The sequence below is a fragment of the Phodopus roborovskii genome, unplaced genomic scaffold, assembly GCF_943737965.1.
Source record: "Phodopus roborovskii unplaced genomic scaffold, PHOROB, whole genome shotgun sequence".
Taxonomy (NCBI): Eukaryota; Metazoa; Chordata; class Mammalia; order Rodentia; family Cricetidae; genus Phodopus; species Phodopus roborovskii.
In genome coordinates this window covers 6083050-6094481 of record NW_026125295.1, presented here as the reverse complement: position 1 = coordinate 6094481, position 11432 = coordinate 6083050, and the positions used below count along the sequence as shown (strand labels likewise).

Genomic DNA, 11432 nt, shown 5'->3' with positions numbered 1-11432 from the left:
AGGAGGACTGCAAGTGTGAACCCAGCAAACCTACATAGCAAACTCCAGATGCGCTGGGGGGAAATCAGCTTGTTGAAATACGTACACATTTCTTCAAAGAAGCTCATTAATGAATTCTGAACTTCCTAAAAATACCGGGGTTCAAAATTTAGTGCAGACTTATTTCAAATTATTGAGGTTTTACTAGATTTGTTTGTTTGTTTAATTGTTTATTTATTTTTTCATGGACGCACACTCATCCTTGTTTGCTTGCATTATGTCTCAAGGCACTGGCAGTCCCAGCAGGGAGACGCTGGAGTTGCCAGTCTCAAGGAGAAGGGCCAAAATGACCAAGCTTTTCACAGTTTTGCAAAGGGTTCATTATTCAAGATAAAGTGCTTTTGGGCTAATGTCTTCTGATTTTAGAAGAACTCACACTTCTTATTCAATCCCCAGAATGATAAAACATAGCTCTATGCTCTTAATTCATGAAGCTTTTCAGTGTGCAGGGAAAGGCCCATGGGGAGGAATGGGTAGTGTGAGAAGAAGAATTTCTTGGGAGAGAGAGGAGCTATCCAGTGTTTTTAATGTACTTTTAGTGTGTACATACAGGTGCCTTTGTACAATAGTATGCATAATGGGGTCACAAGACAGCTTTTGGCAGTTGGCACACTTCCATGGCTGGCCTGGGATCAACTCAGGTCACTATACTTTTAAGGCAAGCATTTTTCCTGACAGAGCCATCTCACAGTCCCACGCTGTGTCTTCCTATATAAGTTGTTTTCTGGGTAGTCTGGGAGGGCAACTGTGATTGTTAAAGACAAGTAGAGGAAGAGAAACGGGACACATAGGTTAGACGGTCCTTCTTAAACCCATGCTCAGCGGAATCACTTGGAGATCTTGTTAGATGCAAATTCTGAGTGACTGATCTGTGGCAGGCTTGGGACTGCATGCCTTTTATACTCCTGGAGGGTTGGAATGCTCCAGGCTCACCAAGGAAAATCTGAGTAACGGAAGTGAGTCCAAGGACACTCTGTAGTCTTGGTGACTCAAAAGAGCATTGAGTGTTCAGGTGTAAATAGGAAGAAGGTGTCTTGTTCAAAGCAATGATCCACTAATCCCAGTCTTCTGAGACAGACAGCTAAAGGTCAGAATTCTTCACAGACTCACCATTAATGGGTAGTTAACGAGGATATGAAGTGTCATTTCAGGCAACCACAAAAGACTCCACAGACACCTCAGATGACTAGTAGGGCAAAATTTCAAAATGTTGCAAGCTGTTTGCAGGCTTGAAGTAGCAATTTACATGCATAATTAGGTGCAATCAACAGTTTTGAAATGTAATATATTTTCTGAGTCCATATTTACTTATGACAGATGCAAAAAAAATATGTCCCCCAAGTAATTACAGGGGCAGAAGAAAATAATATTTGCATTGAACAATAGAAACCTTTAAAAGTACATGTCTAAATTTAGAACAAATCAGTTGCAGGGTTTTATCTTTCTTTTTTATTTAATCTTCATCTGAGCTTTTTTAAAAAAGTTACACATTTCAGATGTAACAAGCATGGAGGAATATTAACTGAACAGCCCTCCCAGCTCCTGTCTGAATTGACATGTGATTTTTATTTCTGCACTACAGAAGGAAAATGTGTCAAATTCTGAAGTTCCTTGCACACAACACTGCTGTATTCCTCCCTCTTCTCCAAAGATCTTCTAGGAAAATCAAGTGGCAATAACCCCTGTTTACTTGCTCCTGAACCGGAGTCTTCAGGTACATGTTCAAGGTCATTTCTACCACCTTCCTGCCCCAGCTTAACAGACAGTGCCATGTGCTGTGTAATTTTCTAAGCACATTACACAGATAATAAGATTTACCTTATAAAAAAAAAACCTGTAAGGTGTCTTGATTCATTAGTGTCTGCTGGGGAGGAAATGAAGAGAGCGCCATCCTTGAAGGTAAATAGTTCTGTTTTCTTGATCTTTATTATTTTGTAATATATATTCTGGACGTGGTGCCAGGCATGCCACAGCAAATGTTAGGAAGTCAGGGGACAATTCTTTGGGGCCTGTTTCTTCACATTTTCCGAACTAGATTTGTGTAATCAGGCCTGGCTGCAGGAGCCTTTACCCACAGCCATTTTGCAGGTCCCATTCATACTGCCTTGGCTCACACATTACAACACTCAGGGTCACGGTGTCATTTAAAAGTCTAGTATAGCCAGGATGAGTAAACTCATTGTGTTGTGTGATGAGTTCTCGGTTTAGAAAATAAACTTGAAATGAAGCTTTTAGAAATAATGAAAACGAAAGCCAACAATGGAGGCCTGATAAGCCACCATCCAAACTGCTTTCTTAGAGCATATCCATGCTGCTTTACCCGAAGGTCTCTACAGATTAAAGAAGCCATAAAACACGTTCACACTCATGCAAGAACCTGGAGAGGAAGAGGCTGCAGAAAGGATAAATTCTGCCGATGTGCCTGGAGTGAGTAACTTTGTCCAGCGGGACTGTGTGCATTGGTGTGTACGGGCTCTGTTGGACACTGCACAGCAGCCCAGTGGGCCATCAGCTTCCCAGATGCTTCAGGCACATACTATGTTCCCCACTGGATATTAAAGGAAAACGGTACTCACTTTCTATCAGAAAATTCATGGTCAGTTCACTTTCCACTTACATTTAAGAACTCAAAACCCAGACTAAGCGCCTTTGTCCTCCCCATCGCTGCTCCAAGGTTCCCCCTGGATGTGCAAAGTTACTGATGCAATGCCCATGTCATCCTAAGCTATGTCCAGGACCAAGTGGTAACTGCAGGAGTCACCTTGCTCGCCCTGAGATGGATCAGACAGACTTTGTTTTACCTGTTAAATGCCACTGGGAATGTTGGTTTGCTATTGAACTTCTGTTAAGTCTTTATTGTAAGCAACCGTTTATGTCCAGAGAAAACTACTGGGTCACTGGAGTGGCAGGTGACAGACTCTTCCCTTAGTCCAGGTGGCTCTGAGCCCAGAACTGTCCCCATAGTAGCCCCGTCTTTGGCAGCTGATTGGACAGACTGCTCTCACACTAGCTACTTTTAATACTGTCCGGCCCCTGTAAAAACACTTCAGCAGCTGTGTTGTGTGTTTGTTGTCTTTAACCACGGGTGCTACAAAAGACACTATTCCCCCTTTAAGAGGCCTTCTTCCAGCTCAAACCACTCCCAATAACCCAGAGGAGGGCAGGAAGTCAGAATTCTAGACAAGCCTGGGTGAGCTCTAGATAACCCCCTCACCCGCAGCTGTTCTGACTCAGATAGGAGAGAGGACTTCTTGGGCATCTCTACAGAACGTTTGTGATTAGTGTGGCTTCGAGCCTGTGGTTGGTTCAGATTACAGTGCCAAATGTATATGCTACAGCCCCGCCACACCCCCTTTCTGGTTTTATATTGAGCTTGGAGCCACCCTCTGCTACTGCACCCTGGTGTTGCAACATTAGACCCAATAAAAGGTTTCTGGCAAGGGCTCTTTCTTATCCACCTGCAATCTTTATGGTGATTGGGGGAGAGCTGAGCTGGTAACTTCCAGGGGAGGCAGCCACAGCTGGTGGCAGCCCCTTATTGGTTAAAAGGCAGCAGGTGAGTTGGAAAAGGGTTGGGGCAGGAACACAGGAGAGGGTGGGTTGTGGAAGTGGGGAGACCTGCGGAGATCTGGGCATGGGCTGCTTGGTGGAAGATTTTCAAAGAGCTCCCAGTTCCTAAAGGTGAGGGTCTGAAATCTGCTCTGGAGCTGTAATGCTAGCTACACATGCTTCCAAACCCCACCCCCCGCCCCGCCCCAAGGTTGTGAGTTCCAACTCTAGACACCAAGGATGATTGGATTCTAACTGCCTTGGGGCCAGGGCACTGGGAAAGCCCAGAGCAGTAAGCCGCCCACGTGAGCTTCTACAGTCATAGGGCTTTGGCTTGTAGAGCCTTGAGGCATGCACTTTCAGTTCTTAGGACCTGGAGATAGAGGCAGAGTCGCTTGGCTCAGCCTATTTGGCTCTTCAGGGCTCAGGGCCACGGGTACTAGCCCAGCAACTCCTCTTAATTTCTATGTGAGTAACACAGAATTGGTCGATGTGACTGACGGGGCGCCCCAGTGTAAGCCCTTCCAGGCTTATCCTTGCCAACTCTGTATTTTCAGAGCACTTCACTGCCTGCCCCTGGCCTCATCTCCTAAAATTTGCCCCGTTTGCTTGAGAGAACTGGCCACTTGGGAGAGCAGGCGCCCAGCTGGCGCCCACCACAGGGTGCTTTGCAGTAAAAGCCTGGAAGCTACACCCCACTTCCCTCCCTCCTCTACTGACCCTCAGGCGGCACACCTTGGTGCCAGACTCAGCACTGTGAGATTGGTCCAGACCCAGGCATCCTCTCCATTCCATGGAGCCCCACCCCTTACCAATTTTAACCCCCAGTGTGCCCAAGACTCGGTTAAGTCTGTTCCTGCTGGGAATTGGTTACTGATTGCTTCTATGCTCCGGTTCTCTAGTAGAGGTCTGCCCTCCTGCACGGGGCCACCGGCATCAGCACAGACCAGGGTGCTGGGCTCTGAGAACCCCACACAGGCACTCAGAGAAGGACTGGCCCTCCAGATACGCCTGGTGGCCAGAGGAGGAAGAGCCAGGGTCAGGAGGTGGTAGTCACCTGGGATTGGGGTGGTCTCTCCAGCCATGAGCCCTCCCCTTGGCCCTCTCCTAGTGCTCCCTGACTGACATTCTAGGTCGGAACACCCGCCTTTCTTCAGTTCATCTGCGCTGGGAAGAGGGCGACAGATAGGGTCTGTGCCTGGTCAGCGGCTGGGAATGTAAGAGCCCACTTACACCTGACATTCCCGGTGTCGCCAGGCAAATCCGGCCCATCTGGTTTGTTCTTCCAGTAACTTTGTTCAGAAGGCTGGAAGGGAGCTGGAACACCCAGGGGGCCCCCGGGAGACGCCAGATGATCAAGGATCGCGGATCCGGGATCGAGGATAAGGAGAACAAGTCCCTGGGGCTGTCCCCAGGGCTGGCTGGGGCGCGCGGCTGGGAGGCGCCCTGCCACCGCCAGGATGCGCTCGGTGTAGCGGGACTGCCAGGGGGCTCCTGAAGGCCAGCGCTCCAAGGACACGCGGCCACCGGCTCCTCGCCAGCTCCCGGGCCCAGACGCCCCGCAGCGCCGGAGCCGAGCCGAGCCGCGGGGAGTGCGGGCGAAGGGTGGCAGGAGGGAGGGCGCGCGCGAGGCGGCCCCTCCTCGGCGAGCCATGCGTGCCACGGGCCGCTGAGGAGCCGCCGGGCGCCGCTGCCAAGTCTCCGCTCCGCTTTTGTCTTGCCCTCCAGTGAATGGGAAGATGGAGATGGATGTGGAGGGAGTTTCTCCGCGCCCGGAGCCCATCCCCCGCTCCCAGGGGGCTGGCGGAGCCTGCCAGGCGCCGCCACAGCCGCCCCAGCCCCAGCCGCAGCCCCAGCAGCAGCTGGCTCAGGATGAAGTGCCCTGCGAGAGTGCGGGCGCGGAGGACAGCGACGATCCGGAGGCGAGACCCACCGGCGACAGGGGGGAGAGCAAGGTAAGGTCCTCGGTGTGGCCGCCGTGACATCTTTGGAACCAGATGGAGGGGGACTAGTAGTGGCTGTCTCTTTAACCCCTCCACTCCCAACCCCCTTGCCTCGTTTGTAGGGGGTGGGGTGGGGTGGCAGACTGGAGAAGGCGTGGGATTTGAAGGAATCCACGCCGTTAGTTTCTCAACTGGAAGGTGTGTGCAGAAAGAAGTCTGCTCTGGTTTCGGCGTTCAGTGATGTGTGCAGGGGAAAAAGTCAGGGTAGAAGCGATGCGAGGCTGAGGGCAGGACTGAACCCGCGGGAGACTTCTGCTTTAGATGCTGTGGGTCTAGAAGTGTGCCTTAAAGACCTGGCGAGTGGCTTCCTAGACTCTCGGAGGGGAGGTGGCATGCATCTACCGATGGGAGCAAAGTTTGGCTCTTTTCAGATTGGACAGCCTTGCTTCACGGAGCTCTAGGCTGGAGGTGGTCCTCAGCCGGCATCCTCCTCTTCAGGAGGGCAGGGATCCAGTGCCTGGCAGCAGGTGAACCCTGCAAGTCCTTTGCAGCCCTGCTGTGTCATGGTAGACCAGGGGAGACCTGCGCCTGACTGTGTGGAGTTCTTTAGGTAATTGAATTCCAGTAAGAGATGGCTCAGATGCCATTCTCTGCTGCTGGTGTTTTCCTCTGCTGAGAAAATTGTACAGTAGGGGAAATGGCACAGAAGATGACGCCTTGGTAATATTCAGAGTGTGCTTATTACAGCCGTCTCTGGGCAGTTGCTGCCTCTACCCATGCTCGGAGTTTAGTTTGATGGAAGCTAGTTGTTTAGTTCCATCCGTAACAACTTCACACGTGTGTCTGTTCAAGCGTTCTGAAAGCCGCCGTTAATATTGGGGAAAACTTGGTTCAGCAAATCAGTGTTGGAACCTAAGAGTCAATCTACTATTGTTTCCACGTTGTCTCAGATAAGGAAGTGGTACAGACAGAAAGGCACTTCTTTTGGGTAGAAGCTAGCCACGTCTCTCCTTGCTAATACCTTGATTTTCCTTGGACCTTTGCTACGAGATGGAACAGATACTAGACTAGCATGTTGGGATCACGCCGAGTGGTGCTGTTCTGTGTCTGCAGACAGATCTTTGACAAGTTTGGATTTTCAAATGCTTAGAATTGTTTGTGTGTTTTGAAACCTGAGGTAAGAATCAGGATTGTTGTTGATCTATGAAAATCAATATCATCATTTAAGTGGTAAGCAACGCAGGAGTTGGAATCTGAACGCACTCCAAAACAGACCAGAGCGGGGCGCCGTACAAGTGGATACAAGATTTACATCGTGAAAACTGTATGAATTTTAATAGTGTGATATCCCCGGCCTTCCAGTCGCTCTTGATTTCATGAATATTTAATCCTGTCACGGCTACATATTTACTACTTGAAAGCCTGTGCCCAGTTTTATGAAAACAACCCTAACCGAGCATCGTATTACCTAATTGAACTTTAAGTCTTCTCGGCAAAATTGGTGTGGAGAGTAATTAAAATCTACAGCCAGCCGGTGCTGCCGTTGCCATAGTATGGGTTCCTTTGCCCTGAGCGTGAGGAGAAACTCCTGCCATCAGCAAAAATAAAAAAATCTGTGTGTTTGTTTCCCTCTGCTGCACCGAGTAGACTGTCTAACGTTCTGCCTGCTATGAGGAATGAGAAAAGCATTGCTCTAGAAATATGCACCAGGCAAGAAGAGTGAACGCCAGTTGATTACATTTAGTTAATGAGTGTGTTCAGATAATTGGGTAACCCAGCGATGTGATTTGCTGTGTATCCACCTGAAGGGCTTTTATTTTATTTTATTTTTTGAGGCGGAAACAAAATAGTCCCCCCCCACCCGATTTCCAGGTGTTCGTCTTAAATTATGTGGCTCCCTTCCCTGAACCTAGAACAGCTGTGGTACCCTTCGCTTGTCTCTGCGGTCCTACTCGATAGCCCTTACGAGAGTCAGAGGAAGGATGTTATGTTTTTTGCTTTTGATGAATATGAAGGCAAATTAGTTTTTTTTTTTTCTTAGCAAATCTTGGTTATGAGTAGAGAGACCTTGGTGTCTGACTAAATTATTCTACTTAAATGTAACTGCAAGAAATCTTGGATGGCATGGACTGTGGGCTTATGAGGCTGTTGGGATGAGGTGGCTAGAATATCACATTGGACTTAAAAGCTGTCAGGTGCTACTTAATGCACTGGGCTGTGTTTTCTTTGCGTTCACGAGACTAGTTGGACTTTTGAACATTTCTTTACAGACAAGGGCATAAGAACGATGTAAATGGGCACACCCTTGAAATCACAGTGTTGGAGGAGTAATGGAAGTTGTTTCTGCTTGCTTGTTTTGGATTTCTTTTGAGACAGGATCTTATGTAGCCCAGGCTGGCCCTAAACTCACTATATCGTAGAAGATGACCTTGAACTCCCAATCTCTTGCCTCCGTCTATCAAATGCCGACCTTACTCCTGTGCACCACCACACTTGGCTCCACGATTGTGTTTCAATTCTGCCTGGGACTATGATTTATTCTTGGATAATTTACCTTTATTGCCTTATTGAAAAAGCAACGTGGGGGCTGACTTCCATTTTGCCATTTTTTGTATTGTTGGATATATAATCCTATATCCCATGTCATCATAAAGTCTCTGAAATAAGAGATGAGGTCAGAATACCAGATTTAGCGTGTGTGTGTGTGGGGGGGGGGAGGTGGAGTTGGAACAAGTTTTGGGAGTGGGCTTTTCCTATAACCCTGTGGGTTCTGGTGACTCCTCTCAGGTTGTCAGACCTGGCTGCACCTTTACTCATGAAGCCATCTTGCTAGCTTAAAAGAGACATTTATTCTTGTTTTTAATACCAGAGTTCTTCCTGTATCTAGTGTCTTCTTTCCTATAGGGAGGCTGCATGGTTCTTCAGCAGCTGCTCTTGAAAGGAAGACTCCAGCATCTCCGGATCACGTGTGATCTGAGTCCATGAGTCAGATCAGACCCCACACCAAACACCATTCTTCCTGCCTGGCTTTGCGCCTTCACTAAAGGCAGGCAGTGTTCCGCCTCTGATCATCACCAGTGTGGTGCCCACCTTTGGTGGCCTGGCGCGATATTTCCTCACCTCTTATTTAATGCCTTCTTCCTCATGTCCAAGGAGGTTCTAATCTGGGTGGATCTCTTTTGTTGTAGTCTTCAGGGTGAAGATTCGAAATAGTCTGTAAGGAAGGGATCCTCAAATCCTTGAAAGCTCAAAACTTTCTTACCAAGTTTCCCAAGGGCATCAGGTATCTTTTTTTATGAATTTAAAACTTTGTGGAAATGTTCTGTCTGTACCAAATAATGCTTTAATTGGTGTTTATGACACTTTGAAAAAACTTTGAAATTTTTTTTGTATAATGTATAACATACCACTCCAGTGTTTTACCCTCTGTGTTAATACATTACATATACAAATGTGTAAATCCTTCCCCTGATCCCAGGTGGGTAGTGGGGTTATTTCTTGCATATCCCCTCCACCTGCTCTTAGTGAGCACAAAAAGTTGTTCCTTCTTGTGACCTTGTTCTAGAAGAGCTTAGAACTGTGCTACCGACAGTACTTGGTTGATGAAAATGACTACCTCCCTTCGGCTATATTCATTAGTACAAACTACATACACCCTTCTGGAGGAGGCTGGTCTGGGGGATCCACACCCTTCCTGGGGCAGCTGTAGGAAATCTTCTATCCTGTTTGTCATTTGAACTTTTTTTTTTTAAGCTTTTGATTTGAAATCATTTTCGATTTGTGGTAAAGTCTTAAAAGTAGAGTGTTCTGTAAACATTGTTTCTCATATCCCTCTATTTTTGACATTTTAAAATGTGGCATCAGTAGTGCATGCAATGTGGGCTGTGTACACAGCGAAGAAAGTACCTTTCTGGGTAATGACCCGAGCTTGTCACTAAACTCTGGTTGAGTGACTGTATAGCTTGTCAGTACTTTCCATCCCATTCATATAGAACTGAAGGCGTTCGTTCTTTACCTCTGAAAGCCCAGAGAGGCCTTTTAATGGTCACAATTAACCTCAAGCTGCCTTTCTGCCCCCTGCTGTCCCTGGTGGGTTGGAACAGTTTGTCAAGTGCAAAGTTTGAGCTCCCTGAGGTAGTGCCTCAGTTGTGGTGAACCCCGTGACTGTGGGGACCCTGGCAAAGTGAGGGTGTTGTTTACTGTGGGGGTCCCGGGCCGCCTTTGCCTTTCACCTTAATCTGGAACACACTCCTGCTTTGGTAGATGGGTAGGATGGCATCTGCCAGCCTGCAGGGGACAGTGACATCTCATGTGGTGAGTCCAGGGGAATTCTGACAAATCAAGGCACCGCCACCCCTGAGTGACGCTCTTGGCATGAGAAACAAGAGAGGGCTTTACATGTTTGTGCTGTTAGCCAGGTGGACTCTGGTTTCTGGCCCAGAAGCAGAAATTTGCTTTTTTAATAAAGTGTTGGTCTTGAAGTTAGAGACCTGAATTGGATCTTGGTTTTGGCTTGCCTTTACTCCCTCACCTGCTTTCGACTTACAGTAGGCCTTGACCTCCCACACCTTGGTCTTCACATCTGTAAAATAGGTCTAGTTATAGTGTCAACTCCAGTGATTATTGTATGGCTTGAATTATACAAGCCCCCAAAACTTTTGATTCATAACTTTCCAGGTAATAATGGCCAGTGTTGTGGATAATAGTTTAATTATTATAATAACTGGGGTCCATGCTTTGAAAAAGGAAGATGAGCTTAGAATTTATGTTCCCCTTCCAGCGGACTCAGACAGGCTATGCCACGGGCATATTATTGTACAGTCAAACCAAGCTGGTACTCTCTGACATGATTTTTTCCTTATTAGTTATTTTTAATTGTCAACTTGACATAACCTGGACTTGCCTGGTAGAAGAGTATTATGGAGGAATTGTCTAGATGAGGGAGGCTTTGTGCATATGATCTAGGGGAGGGGCAGATTATCTGGATTGTTGATTGATCTAGGAAGACCCAGGCACTTTGGGCTGCGTGTTCCCAACAGTATACGTGAGAAGAAAGGCAGCGGAGAGCAAGCAAGGATGCACTCTTGACTGTGGATGTGATGTGGCTGATTGCTTTGAGTCCTTGCTTTGATGGTCCAAAATGATGGGCATGAAATTGGGAACTGCATAAGCTCTCTCCTCTCTGAAACCGCTTGTGTAAGAGTGTTTATCAGAGCTGCAGAACTGAAACTACTGTGGGTGTCCAGGCATTTTTTTTTTTTTTTATGGTAGCTAAGTTAGTAAAGAGTTATCCTCTCTGTCCTTATACTGTTACCAGAGACGGCCAGTACAGAATTCTTTACACTGGCCCTCCTCTAGCCTTGGGGCTGTATGGAACACACCAATAAATCTGGTAGATTTCCCTGCAAGTGTATGTCTTCGGAGGAATAGGAAGCAAATTTTTGAGCTTAAAAATTAATAGCTTGATAATTTTAAAAATTATTACAGTTCTTTGGTTGCAGGTGACAAAAGTATTCAGTTGGAGCAAAATTGTGTTCTTCTGTGAGATAATCATAAAATGAGAAGACAAAATGATAAGCTGTTTGGCTAAATTCAGTTGAGCTATCTCAAGTAAATGATGATGGGAGCTGTCTCAGAGGCGCTGACATGCGCCCTGGCTTTGTGTTTATGCCACCGAGTCATGTGACAAACACCCAAGAGAAGCACAAGGGAACAGAGACTTGATTTGGCTCACAGTTTCAGAGGTGTCCATCCACCATGGAAGAACAGTTTGGCCACAGTGGCCAGGAAGTAAAGGAAAGGGGGGAGATCAGGACATACTCAGTGACCCACCCCCCACATCACCGCTGTAAGGAGTACGGTCAAAACACCATCACATCACAAGCCCATCGAGTTCACTGA

At 47.3% G+C, this 11432-nt stretch overlaps 1 protein-coding gene across 9 annotated transcripts in view; it reads left to right on the top strand.

Moving 5' to 3' along the window:
- Positions 1-4834: 4834 nt before the first annotated feature.
- Rbms3 (RNA binding motif single stranded interacting protein 3) overlaps positions 4835-11432 on the top strand; it is a 1220120-nt gene continuing 1213522 nt past the window's right edge. For 2 of the 9 annotated variants that reach the window (XM_051202102.1, XM_051202094.1), the window contains exon 1: positions 4837-5543. In XM_051202102.1, the coding sequence (XP_051058059.1) occupies positions 5328-5543 (216 nt within the window). In that variant the 5' untranslated portion in view covers positions 4837-5327. Of the gene's footprint in view, positions 5544-11432 lie in introns of all 9 variants that reach the window. The other 7 variants (XM_051202118.1, XM_051202063.1, XM_051202086.1 and 4 more) reach the window with 5 other exon arrangements.